Genomic DNA, 12,124 nt, shown 5'->3' with positions numbered 1-12,124 from the left:
TTTTATTTTTTTTAATATAACGCGGGCACATAAATTTGATACACCCTGTATATTGATTTGTAACTATTTATTATAAGTTAGTTTTTAAGCAGTGGGTTATCCTTAATGAGTTTTTCCCTGAAGAATTAAAGACATTAGTAAATAAAGTGATCTGAATAGACAATTTGTTTCGGGATTATAATTTTAAAACGGTTGCTTTGTTACGGGCGAGGCCAAAAGCCACAGGTAATTATTATATTTAGAAAAGTAATGTAGAGAAAGTTGGAATTTTAAGGCTCTTTGTTTAAGCCCCAAGTAAATTTGTAGAATTCCCGAAAAGTAATTATCATGAGTAGAAGTATTTGTTTGGAAGGATGCATGGGTTTTTCGAATGAAAAAAGAGGAATGGGGAGAGAGAAATGTTTCTGATTGGCTTAACAATTTGGAATGGGTATGAGAGAAGGTTGAATGTTCAGATAGTTTGGAAAAGAAGATTATTATGTGACCGGCATCGGAGAAGAGCAGTCTTTCGTGAACAGTTCAGAAGCAAGTACCAGTGGTTGTTAGATAGTGAAGAGTGTAGCTGAAAAGTGGAACGAGAGACAGATCAAATTGAGAAGAAATACCTCTTTGATTCTGTAAAGTCCAAGGGAGAGAATATTATTGTGAGAAAGAGAGGAGAGAATTTTGGAGTTTTTTTTAACGAGTACTGGTTAAAAGAGGCCTGGCTCGTGTTTTGGAGAATTAGTTGCTGGTATGCTGCTGGATTGATGCTGAGAACGGAGAGGGCTTTGATGGGTAGCCTAACATAATCAACAAGGAAGAGCTGTTTGGGTCAAGAGGAGACATAATTGTGTGTGAATCAAAAGATGTGATATATTTTCAATAATTTATGTGATAGATTTTCTTTATGTTCAGAAGTTAATTTTTTTTTTTTTTGAGTAAAAGCATATGAGCTAAGATTCCAATATTTCAAAAATTTAATAGGAAGTATAAGTAGTTTTGCGAATACCTAAATTTGTTTGTTTAGTTTGTTTTATCAATGTTATCAAGAACAAACCGATAAATATTTGTTGAATTAAAATTAATTTATGTGGTAAGAGTTTCATTGGGACAGTTATGCCGACAGGATTTAATTGATAAATTTTCAGAGTATTGATTTTGATAATAAAAGATATTTGTATGTGCTTATTTATGGTATTTCTATTTATTTCCTTTTCCTATTTTATCCCGATAAGGATCAACTAAGAGATACTGAAACCACGAGAAAGGATAAGTATAACCTAAGATAATTTAGTTATTTTTTTTTGTATGATAAAAAGGCACCCTGAGATTTTTCTTAATTTTTATGTATGATTTGCGACAATTGACTAATTAATTAAATAAATACATACTAATTATTATAAAAGTAAGAGATAGCAGATCATAACAATATACAGGTCATATTACCCGTATGCGCGCCAATGGTGAATGAATTCACCATTGGCGCGCATTTATGATTTAATAATTCTTAATTGTATGTCAAAAAATGTGCAATGACTACGTCTTAAAACCCACCAAATTTCACTTGCATATCTCAACCGGTTTTAAAGCAATAAAAAAATCGTCGGTTTGTAAGAAGAATTTCAACACCCCCTATCTCTGAAACGAAGCAGTTACGGACATACGTTTATAAAGCAGACTGTCATTATTCTTTCATGCAGAATTACCCCTTAAAGCTTGCCATACTTAATTAAAAACACCCTGTATTGATAAAAAGCATGGTTAGTTGTTAAAATTCCTAACTTTTTTATGGTCACATAAGTGAATAGTCCCGTCTCCACTGGGCGAACACGCTCGCGAGCCAGCGTCGACCAAGGCTGGCTCGCGAGCCAGCTTCCTAGATTTTCGGAAACATCGAGGCGGGGCTCGCGGGGTAAGCAGAGCCATCAGTAGTGATGTTGATTATAGTTACTTTCGAGTATTCGTTACAAATCGTTACTTTTGTATAAAGTAATCATTTACAGTATTCGTTACTTTGATTACTATGATTACTTTTGTTACTCTTGTATTTGAGTACCGGTAATCATATCGAGAATCGTATTTCTCATTCCTCACCCTCACACCCTTAAAACGCTTCATACCGATAACGATATTCGATAACACTCATAAAATACCGGTCCCGTCCGTTACTGGCTGGGATACGATTGGTAGAAAGTAATCAAGTGTACTGGTTGTAGATACAATAGTTGTTACTCGCTCTGATACGATTGGTACGATTTAATCAAAGTAGATGCAATAGTCGTTACTCGCTCTGATACGATTAGTACGAAGTAACGAAGTAATCAGAGTAATCAAAGTAACGATTTGCCTCTCTGTATAGTAATCGTTACTTTCGGTATTCGTAAGTAACGAGTACTTTGTAACGAATACATTCTTTTCAACATCTCTAACCATCAGTTTCCTCAAATAATTTAAGATGCACAGTCGTGTTTATTGTTTAAATAAAAGGAAACAGACGTAAACAAAGACGTAAGTGGATCAAAAGACTTTATAAGCGCCGCAAAGAATCTGTGAATGCATCGCCGCAATGAATCTGAAAATATGTGTACATTATTATCTAAGAAATTGAGAAAGCGCAACACAAATTATAGAGAAGCCATTACTGTAACAAAACTAGTTCTAATTGCTCTAAGATTTTTAGCAACCGGAGATTCTTACACCAGCTTGCAGTTCTCTTCTTTTTTTCTCTCGCCGATATGGACCTAGCAAGGATTCCATTTTCTTACTCAAATCACCAACAGGACACTTCATTTCCACCTCAATTCGCCTCCACACATCTCCTTGCTGACTTTTATTTTTTTTGGATCCCATAAAAAGTATTTGCAACGTATGTGAACTATAAATATAATTTAAGAGGAAAGGCGCAAAATGTCGCTTGTCAAAATTTTCAATGTATTCATTTTTTTCGAATCTTGAGAAAACTAATAAGTATTTTTGAAAAATTGACTATTTTTCAAAATAAGTATTTTTCAAATTGCAAAATAGGTATTTTTCGAAGCTTTATCTATCGTAACTCGGCTTTTACGCATGCAAATGAGCTTTAGAAGGTCTCATTTTAAAGCTTAATTAATAGGCTTCCAAACAAAGTTTATTAAATTACTTTATATTCATTTGTTTTAAAGCTATACCCGTTTGAAATTATAATTTTCTTAAAAAAATTGTACAATAATTTGTTTATGAGGGTTTCAAGCAAATTTGAGCTATAAACATTTATACTTTAATTAACAATAATGATAAAAGAACTCAAAAGGAACATTTTGAGCTTACGAAAATGTTCGTAAGTTTATTTTTGGCCAAGATATCGATATTTTGGCTACGAATTTCGTCACTTACTTGACTGTGAGCCGATCATGCGCTTCATAGCGCGCCATTAAAATATCGATATCTTGGCCAAAAATAAACTTACGAACATTCTCATAAGCTCAAATTGTTCCTTTTGAGTTCTTCTATCTTTATTGTTAATTAAAGTATAAAATTCAAATTTGCTTGAAACCCTTATAGACAAATTAATGTACAATTTTTTTAAGAAAATTATAACTTCAAACGTGTATAACGTTAAAACAAATGAAGATAAAGTAATTTAATAAACTTTTTTAGGAAGTCTATTAATTAAGCCTTAAAATGGTACCTTTGGCCCATTTGCATGCGTAGAAGCCGAGTTACGATCGATAAAGCTTCGAAAAATAATTATTTTGCAATTTGCAATTAGCATTGTGTACTAATTTTACAATAATTTTACAATAACAACAGAACCCATAGAAACAAACACAGGAATCAGGCAAGGAGATTCACTAAGCCCTCTACTGTTTAACATAATGTTGGATGCAATAATAAAACAAGTGAAGAAAAAAAGAGGGTACAAAATGGGCAATAGAGAGATAAAAATACTCCGTTACGCTGATGACACCGTGTTAGTAGCAGAGTGCGAAGACGACCTACAAAGATTAGTGCATGAGTTGAACATTAACGCAAAAGAAATGAATATGAAAATATCAGCCCAAAAAACAAAAAGCTTAGTAATTGCCAATGAACCAATAAGATGCAAATTGGAGTTAGACAATCCAATTATACAACAAGTAATGACTTTCAAATATCTGGGAATTAATCTCTCAGCCGACAACAATATCGAAGAAGAGGTAAAAGACCAAATAATTAAAGCCAGTAGAATGGCCGGATGCCTAAACGACACAATTTGGAAAAACAAACACCTAAGATTGGAAAGAAAGACCCGAATATATAAGTCAGTTATTAGGCCGGCCAGTTATGACTTACACGGCCGAAACAAGACCAGATACAAGCAAAACACGAAGACATCTGGAAACCAACGAAATGAAGATCTTAAGAAGGATTACTGGAAAAGGACTACAGGATAGGGTAAGAAGTGAGGAAATCAGACGCATATGTGGGGTAGACAATACCTGGGTAAAGAGCAGAAAAGAAGAGTGGAATGAGCACATAACCAGGATGTCTGAATCAAGGATAGTAAGAATAGCTAGGGACAAGTCACCGTTAGGCAGGAGAAGTATAGGACGCCCAAGGAAAAGATGGAATGACAACTTAGGGGCAGAATGAAAGGCACCGTTGAAGAAAAACAGGCAGTACTGCCTATATAAAAGAAGAAGAAGAAGTTTAGTAAACGTTTTTTTCTTCGTTTTTTATTAAGGAACAAATTTTATTTGAAACTTTTTTTATCTCTTTTAGTTTATGGGCCAGAGCCTTATAAACAATTAAATTGTTTATAACAATTTTTTGACCACTCAGAAACCGTTGAGTTTGTCCATCAGAATTGAAAAGGACGCCGTGACCCTTCTGGCGCCTAGACTATATAAATTTGAAACTTTTTCTTTGATATATTTAGGTGTTATATTTATTAATTTCCGATTGTTTTTAGGGTAAAAAGTATGACGGTCCAGAAGTAGATGTCTGGTCGTTAGGCGTAATCCTCTATACCCTCGTCTCGGGTAGTCTCCCCTTCGACGGTTCGACGCTCAGGGAGCTGAGAGAGCGAGTACTTAGAGGCAAATACCGGATCCCTTTCTACATGAGTACCGACTGCGAGAATCTACTCAAGAAGTTCCTCGTACTCAATCCCGCCAAAAGAGCTAGCCTGGAGACCATCATGAAGGACAAGTGGATGAACCAGGGGTATGTGGGGTTAGTTAAGTTGGATCATTCGGTGTCGTCAGTAGATTGGTCTTGTCGTATTTGTGTTGTGTTATACATAATGTAGACCAGTCCGTGTATACATATGCTCTATTTACTAAACTATAAATTTGCAACAAGGTTAAACAAGTAACTACTCACAATCAGTCTATTGTACCTTGGACTACCGGTTTCGAACACTAAACTTTGCTGTTCATCGTCAGGTCTCTGGACTGGTTACTTAAATGCTAAAATTGCCAATATTGAATATTATATATGAATATGCATAGTTTTAAAGAGTATATAAATTGTACTTGCATGCCGATGCAAGGAATGTTTTTATATATTATATAGAAGCATACTGAACGCTCAATTATGGTATGTTGTCGGTCGGTCATCAGCTTTATTGGTCGTCGAAATACAGTACACACTTGATACTCCGACGTTTTGCAATCCGACACGCTCGGTAGTCCGACGCACATCCCGTCAAGGTCGCCGCCGTGTCTGCTTGTACTGAAACCTGTCGCGATATGAATTAAATTTATTAGCTTCCATATTTGTTTTGATAAACATGTTTTAGACCGGGCAGTATCGTCGCCCCCGCTAGCGAAGTTATTCCGATTCGATTTTTTTACACAAACTTAATCAAAAAGAGGTCCTTATAACATATCCACAGGGTGCCGGGCGGTGAATGGGTCGAAAAATTGTTTAAACAATTTTTTTAAACAAATTCACAAAAATAATTTTTTCATTTCGAACAAATTTTTTTTATATAAATTGGCTTATTCTGAGCAAAAAATGTCTCTTGTCATTTTTTTCTAAAATTGATTGTTGTGCGATTTATATGCGATTGATATGCGATTAAAAATTTGAAAAATGCGAAAATGGCCATTTTCAAGGCTTAATAACTCGATTAAACATTATTACTATGAAATTCAAAAAGTCACCAAATAAAGTTTCAAATCCCGTCTTCAAGGTCCTAAAGAGATTTTTGTCATTATTTTATTAGAAAGCTGTTATTTTTAATTATTAACAATTAGCGCTATAGTCCAGGATTTATGGTCGCCCCCGTTAGTGAAATTATTCCGATTCCATTTTTTTGCAGAAACTTACTCAAAACGAGGTCCTTATAACATATTAACAGGGTGCCGGGCGGTGACGTGGTCGAAAAATTGTTTAAACAATTTTTTTTAAACAAATTCACAAAAATAATTTTTTACTTCGAACAAATTTTTTTTAGATAATTTGGGACATTCTTAGCAAAAAATGTCTCTTGTGATTTTTTTCTAAAATTGATTGTTGTCGAATTATACGCGATTTATTATTTGAAAAATGCGAAAATGGCCATACAATCAATTGCCTCGACAACAATCAATTTTAGAGAAAAATCACAAGAGACCTTTTTTGCTAAGAATAAAACCCAAATTATCTAAAAAAAAATCGTTCGCAATAAAAAAAATATTTTTGTGAATTTGTTTAAAAAAAAATTGTTTAAACAATTTTTCGACCACGGCGCGGCACCGCCCGGCACCCTGTGGATATGTTATAAGGACCTCGTTTTGAGTAAGTTTCTGCCAAAAAATGGAAACGGAATAATTTCACTAACGGGGGCGACGATGCATCCTGGACTATAGCGCTAATTGTTAATAATTAAAAATAACAGCTTTCTAATCAAATAATAACCAAAATCTCTTAAGAACCTTGAAGAAGGGATTTGAAACTTGATTTGGTGACTTTTTGAATTTTATAATAATAATGTTTAATCGAGTTATTAAGCCTTGAAAATGGCGATTTTCGCATTTTTCAAATTTTTAATCGCATATAACTCGACAATAATCAATTTTAGAAAAAAATGACAAGAGAGCTTTTTTGCTCAAAATAAGCCAATTTATCTAAAAAAAATTTGTTCGAAATGAAAAAATTATTTTTGTGAATTTGTTTAAAAAAAAATTGTTTAAAAAATTTTTCGACCGCGGCACCGCCCGGCACCCTATGGATATGTTATAAGGACCTCTTTTTGAGTAAGTTTGTGCAAAAATATCGAATCGGAATAATTTCGCTAGCGGGGGCGACGATACTGCCCGGTCTATTTTAGTTAGCCGAAAATGGATGTTTCATGTGCATATTAATCTGGGTAGCATTTTACTCATAAAATTTAAGAATATTGTGGACTACTGCTAGCAGAACAATGCCAAATATATAATCACTTTGATAATCCGGACACTTTTGGTTATCCGACACCCCTTTAGTCCCATACCTGTCGGATTATCAAGGGACAACTGTATGTGGAATTTGGATGAATTGCCATTTTTGAAACTAGTAAAATTTAATAAAAAGTTTTTGTCCTTGTAAAAGGTATATTAGTTTAAAAAGCCTCTATAGGGCTACAAACATAGAAACAAAACGTTTTCGCTCTGTAACAAGAGCATCATCAGTGTTACAAGAACATGGTGAGCCACCCAAAAACACAAAAATTAAAACCTTTTAAAAAGAAACTAAAAGATATAAATGTAAACATCGTAAAATCCAAAGGATGGATATAATTCCTATGGATGTGGCTTTAGGGCAACATACATATGACTCCCACACGTGGTAAGTGAGTTACTAGGTAATAATTAATTAGGTCATTATGTTATAAGAGGTGACAGGAAACTGAGTTGCCTGTCACCTCTTATAACATAATGAGTTGCCTGTCACCTCTTATAACATAGTGACCTAATTAATTATTACCTAGTAACCCACTTATCACGTGTGGGAGTCATATGTTGCCCTAAAGCCACATCCATAGGAATTATAGCCATCCTTTGGATTTTACGATGACCCCTGTTCCTATTAAAAAAATCATCGACTACGTCATCATCTCAGGTGAATGACGTCACTAGTATGATATATATGCCAAAAAATCGTAATTTAAAAATAAAAATCGACCTGTTTCGGGATTTTTCCTTAAAGTCGCCGGTTTACGAAATAACGAATTTATGCATTACTTTATGGACGCACTGTATAAGACTTTTAGTCTATTTTTGAAAGGTTTTAACCTTTGTATTTTTGGGTGGCTCACCATGTTCTTGGAACACTGATGATGCTCTTGTTACAGAGCGAAAACGTTTTGTTTCTATGTTTGTAGCCCTATAGGGGCTTTTTAAACTAATATACCTTTTACCAGGACAAAACTTTTTTATTAAATTTTACTTGTAATTAATGGTATACAGCCAGCTACAGGAAATTCTTCTTTGTGGATTTTTGAAACTGTTTTTTATATAAAATCTTTTATAGGCAATGAAATGAGGTTCTTCTTCTTTTAGAGAATTAATGATATAGAAAATGAGATTCTATAAAAGAAGAACTGTCACATTTAACCCCATTTCGCATTGACATTGTCAATTTTACTTCTAAAAGATTTTATGTAAAAAACAGTTTCAAATGTCTTTATTAAAGTCATTTCTCCATTCCAAATTCCACATTTTTCGGTGTGATGACCCTCAGACAGCAGCCTAGCTAAATTTAGCGTTAAGGGGGTAGGCGAAAAATCTTGGCCCAATGCTATTTAAATGCATTCATTTTTTTCGAGCCCTGAGAAAACTAATACAGTAAAGCCTCCGTTAACCGAAACCGTTTTAACCTAAATATCGTTTAACCGAAATGGCTAACAATTTCAATAATTTCGTCAATAAAAATTAAATTTAAATAAAGCAACAAAATTCAGGAAAATAACATGTTTAGAGTGTTTTTTCTAAAGAAATCTATTTTCTGTTCTATTTTCCTTTGACAACGATGTTTTGCAGCTATATCTCTCCAATACTATGTAATTTGATACAAGAAGTTTGCACAAAACAATGTTATCTTTAACCGAAATTCTTGATATCCAAAACTGCCTCCCCCTAATTATTTCGGTTAACGGAACTCCCGGTTTCATAATCAGTTAAAGTGAACTTTAAATTTTAAGTTGGTACCTTTATCAACTCAATTCATATGGGTAAATGTCAACGTTAAAATGAACTTTAGTTAATGTTCACTTTAAGTTGATTATGAAACCGGGCGTAAGTATTTTTGAAAAATTTTAAACGCAGAATTAAAGATTACATTATTACCGAGGGCAGAAAGTAAGAAAAAATGAACTGATTGTAAGTCTAATATTCCTTTCTTTAACCTTGTTGTAATGGACTCAGATGTTTAACTGTTTCTTTATATAGAGTTGCGTATCGTATTGGTCATCTGGAAAATATTCTCTTAAAGTTACAAAAGGTATAGGTTCTTAAAAAACATTTGACTAAATATAAATACCAATCATTGCATGAATGTTATCCTATTATATAAATCCGATGTACTAATTTGGAAATGATACATTTTGAAGCGAAACAGGAGTATTATCTTTATCAAGTCTTTTGGCAAGTTAATCTTTATCCTTTTTCTAAGATTATTGATCATTTCACCATTGATTTTCACTCCAGTCTTTATCTTACAAAGCATCAAAAATATATATGAGTAGATATTATTATCTTAAATACCATCAAAACAAGAAAATTGGAATATCTCGGACATATTACACGTGGAGAGAGATACAACTTGCTCCAATTGATTATGCAGGGAGAGATTCAAGGAAAGAGTAGAGAAGCATAGGGAGACGCAGAATATCGTGGCTGCGCAACCTGAGAGAATGGTACTGATGTAGGTACATCAATTGCACTTTTCAGAGCAGCCTTCTCTAAAATACGAATAGCTATGATTATTGTCGATCTCCGTCGCCGAGATGGCACTTAAAGAAGAAGATATTAAATAACAGCAGTGATAGAACGCATCCCTGTCGTGACACCTTTTTGAATGTAACATTCTTGGGTTAATCTCCCATTAACTCATACAACTATGTACTTTCTGTTTCCAATGTAAGTTTTCTGTGATATGTATGCCTCTACTATCATTGCCTTTGGTTCTTAATATGTTCAAAAGCGTTCCATGCTATCAAAAGCCTGTTCTTAATCGATGAAAACCACAAAAATATCTTTACGTTGGTCGTGGCATTTTTGAAGAAATAAATTAGCCAAAAAGGACCTCACGTGTACCCAGCGCATTCTGATATTCAAACTGAGTTTTCTTATTCTTCTATGAATAATGTCTTCAATGTGTGGCTAATCAGAATTATTAGCCTGTATTCGTTGCATCTTTTTGCCCTTTTCTTCTTCGAAATTGCTATAAAACCAGACTTAAGCCATTGCTCAGGTATTTCACCAGTAATATACACACGTCATTAAAAGTGTGGGTACCCTATTTAATCAAATTCATTAACCAGATTAACAACAGGTGAAATACTTTCTTTGGTTACACCTCCCGAGATTTTCAAAATTTATAAATCATACAGGGAGCCGAGGAAATTAAGATGAGAGAATTTTAAATAATTCACAACTCATCTGCTCAGCGTGGTAAAAGCTCCAACAAGAAAGATTCCTTAATACTCAAACAAAAGAGTAAATGAATTAAAAATGTGTAAACATTTTCAATTTCTTTGCAACACGAAAATGCAGCAGCTGCATAATACTATGGTCAAATCTGAGAATGCAAAGAGTCTATACCGGTTTCAGGGGTTGTTTCCTCCTCATCAGTAGTCCCATATCCTCCTCTCTCAGATTCTTCCACGTACCACACTTTAGGCCTTTCCGAATTGCAAAGAAAGAAATGTCACGGATGAACTAGGGCCATTTACCGAAAAACAAAGTAAGTTATAGTCTGAGAGAGGAGGATATGGGACTACTGATGAGGGGGAAACAACCCCCGAAACCGGTATAGACTCTTCCTGCACTCTCAGATTTGACCGTAGTATTATGCAGCTGCTGCATTTTCGTGTTGCAAAGAAATTGAGAATGTTTATACATTTTTAATTCATTTACTCTTTTGTTTGAGTATTAAGGAATCTTTCTTGTTGGAGCTTTTACCACGCTGAGCAGATGAATTGTGAATTATTTAAAATTCTCTCATCTTAATTTCCTCGGCACCCTGTATAATTTATAAATTTTGAAAATCTCAGGAGGTGTTACCAAAGAAAGTATTCCACCTGTTGTCAATCTGGTGGTATGGAGACGATATTTATTGTCGTTTTCTGTACTACTTCGATTGATAACTTACTTTGTTTTTCGGTAGATAGTCCTAGTTCATCCGTGACATTTCTTTCTTTGCAATTCGGAAAGGCCTAAAGTGTGGTACGTGGAAGAATCTGAGAGAGGAGGATATGGGCCTACTAATGAGGGGGAAACAACCCCCGAGACCGCTATAGACTCTTCCTGCACTCTCAGATTTGACCATAGTATTATGCAGCTGCTGCATTTTCGTGTTGCAAAGAAATTGAGAATGTTTATACATTAATAAAAACTTATTTTACTAGGCTAAAATGTGTAGTATTAAATGGAGCATGCTTTAAATAAAATCAGTGTGAAATTTAGTGAACGCTACACCAAAATAAGTGTTAGATATTCGTTCTATGTTAGATGTCACAAGTAACTGTAGTAGTGATGTTTCTCAGATCAAAGGATCCAAAAAAATGTTGTTTTAATATGATTTACAGATTATAAAATTATAAATATACAGTGGACTCCCGTTAATCCGGCCATTCGTCGAGTCCAGCTTCTTCTGTAATTCTATAAGCGTATAACAATACATACAATGCTCTTTAATTATCGCAAATGTGCCGATTCACGAGTTACAACTTGTTAGTGGCGTAGCAAGTTTTATCGAAGCTTATTGTTTCAGTTTGATCGGAAATGTAATCGCGGGCGTACAGGTAACAGATGCTATTCGTAATGGCTTCACAAACTCAAAAGCACAAGAACAAAATATCAATTAAAGTACACAGTAAGACCACAAACGTTGTCAGTTATAACGAATCGGATACCTATATATTTCTGAAAACTCGTAGGACGTTACACAATTATTGATTGAATTAAAAACAAACGCGAAAAGAATTAAAAAGCTC

The 12,124-nt window shown here is 34.2% G+C and overlaps 1 protein-coding gene across 19 annotated transcripts in view; it reads left to right on the top strand.

The window, feature by feature from the left end:
* Nucleotides 1-12,124, top strand: part of LOC126892901 (MAP/microtubule affinity-regulating kinase 3-like) — a 592,659-nt gene that overhangs the window by 445,350 nt on the left and 135,185 nt on the right. For 18 of the 19 annotated variants that reach the window (XM_050662736.1, XM_050662738.1, XM_050662745.1 and 15 more), the window contains one exon: nt 4,913-5,175. In XM_050662736.1, coding sequence (XP_050518693.1) covers nt 4,913-5,175 — 263 coding nt within the window. The remainder of the gene's footprint in view (nt 1-4,912; nt 5,176-12,124) is intronic. The other variant, XM_050662739.1, reaches the window with a different exon arrangement.

The sequence above is a fragment of the Diabrotica virgifera genome, chromosome 9, assembly GCF_917563875.1.
Source record: "Diabrotica virgifera virgifera chromosome 9, PGI_DIABVI_V3a".
NCBI lineage: Eukaryota > Metazoa > Arthropoda > Insecta > Coleoptera > Chrysomelidae > Diabrotica > Diabrotica virgifera.
The sequence above is the reverse complement of the archived record's forward strand: the minus strand, read 5'-3'. Positions and strand labels throughout refer to the sequence as shown.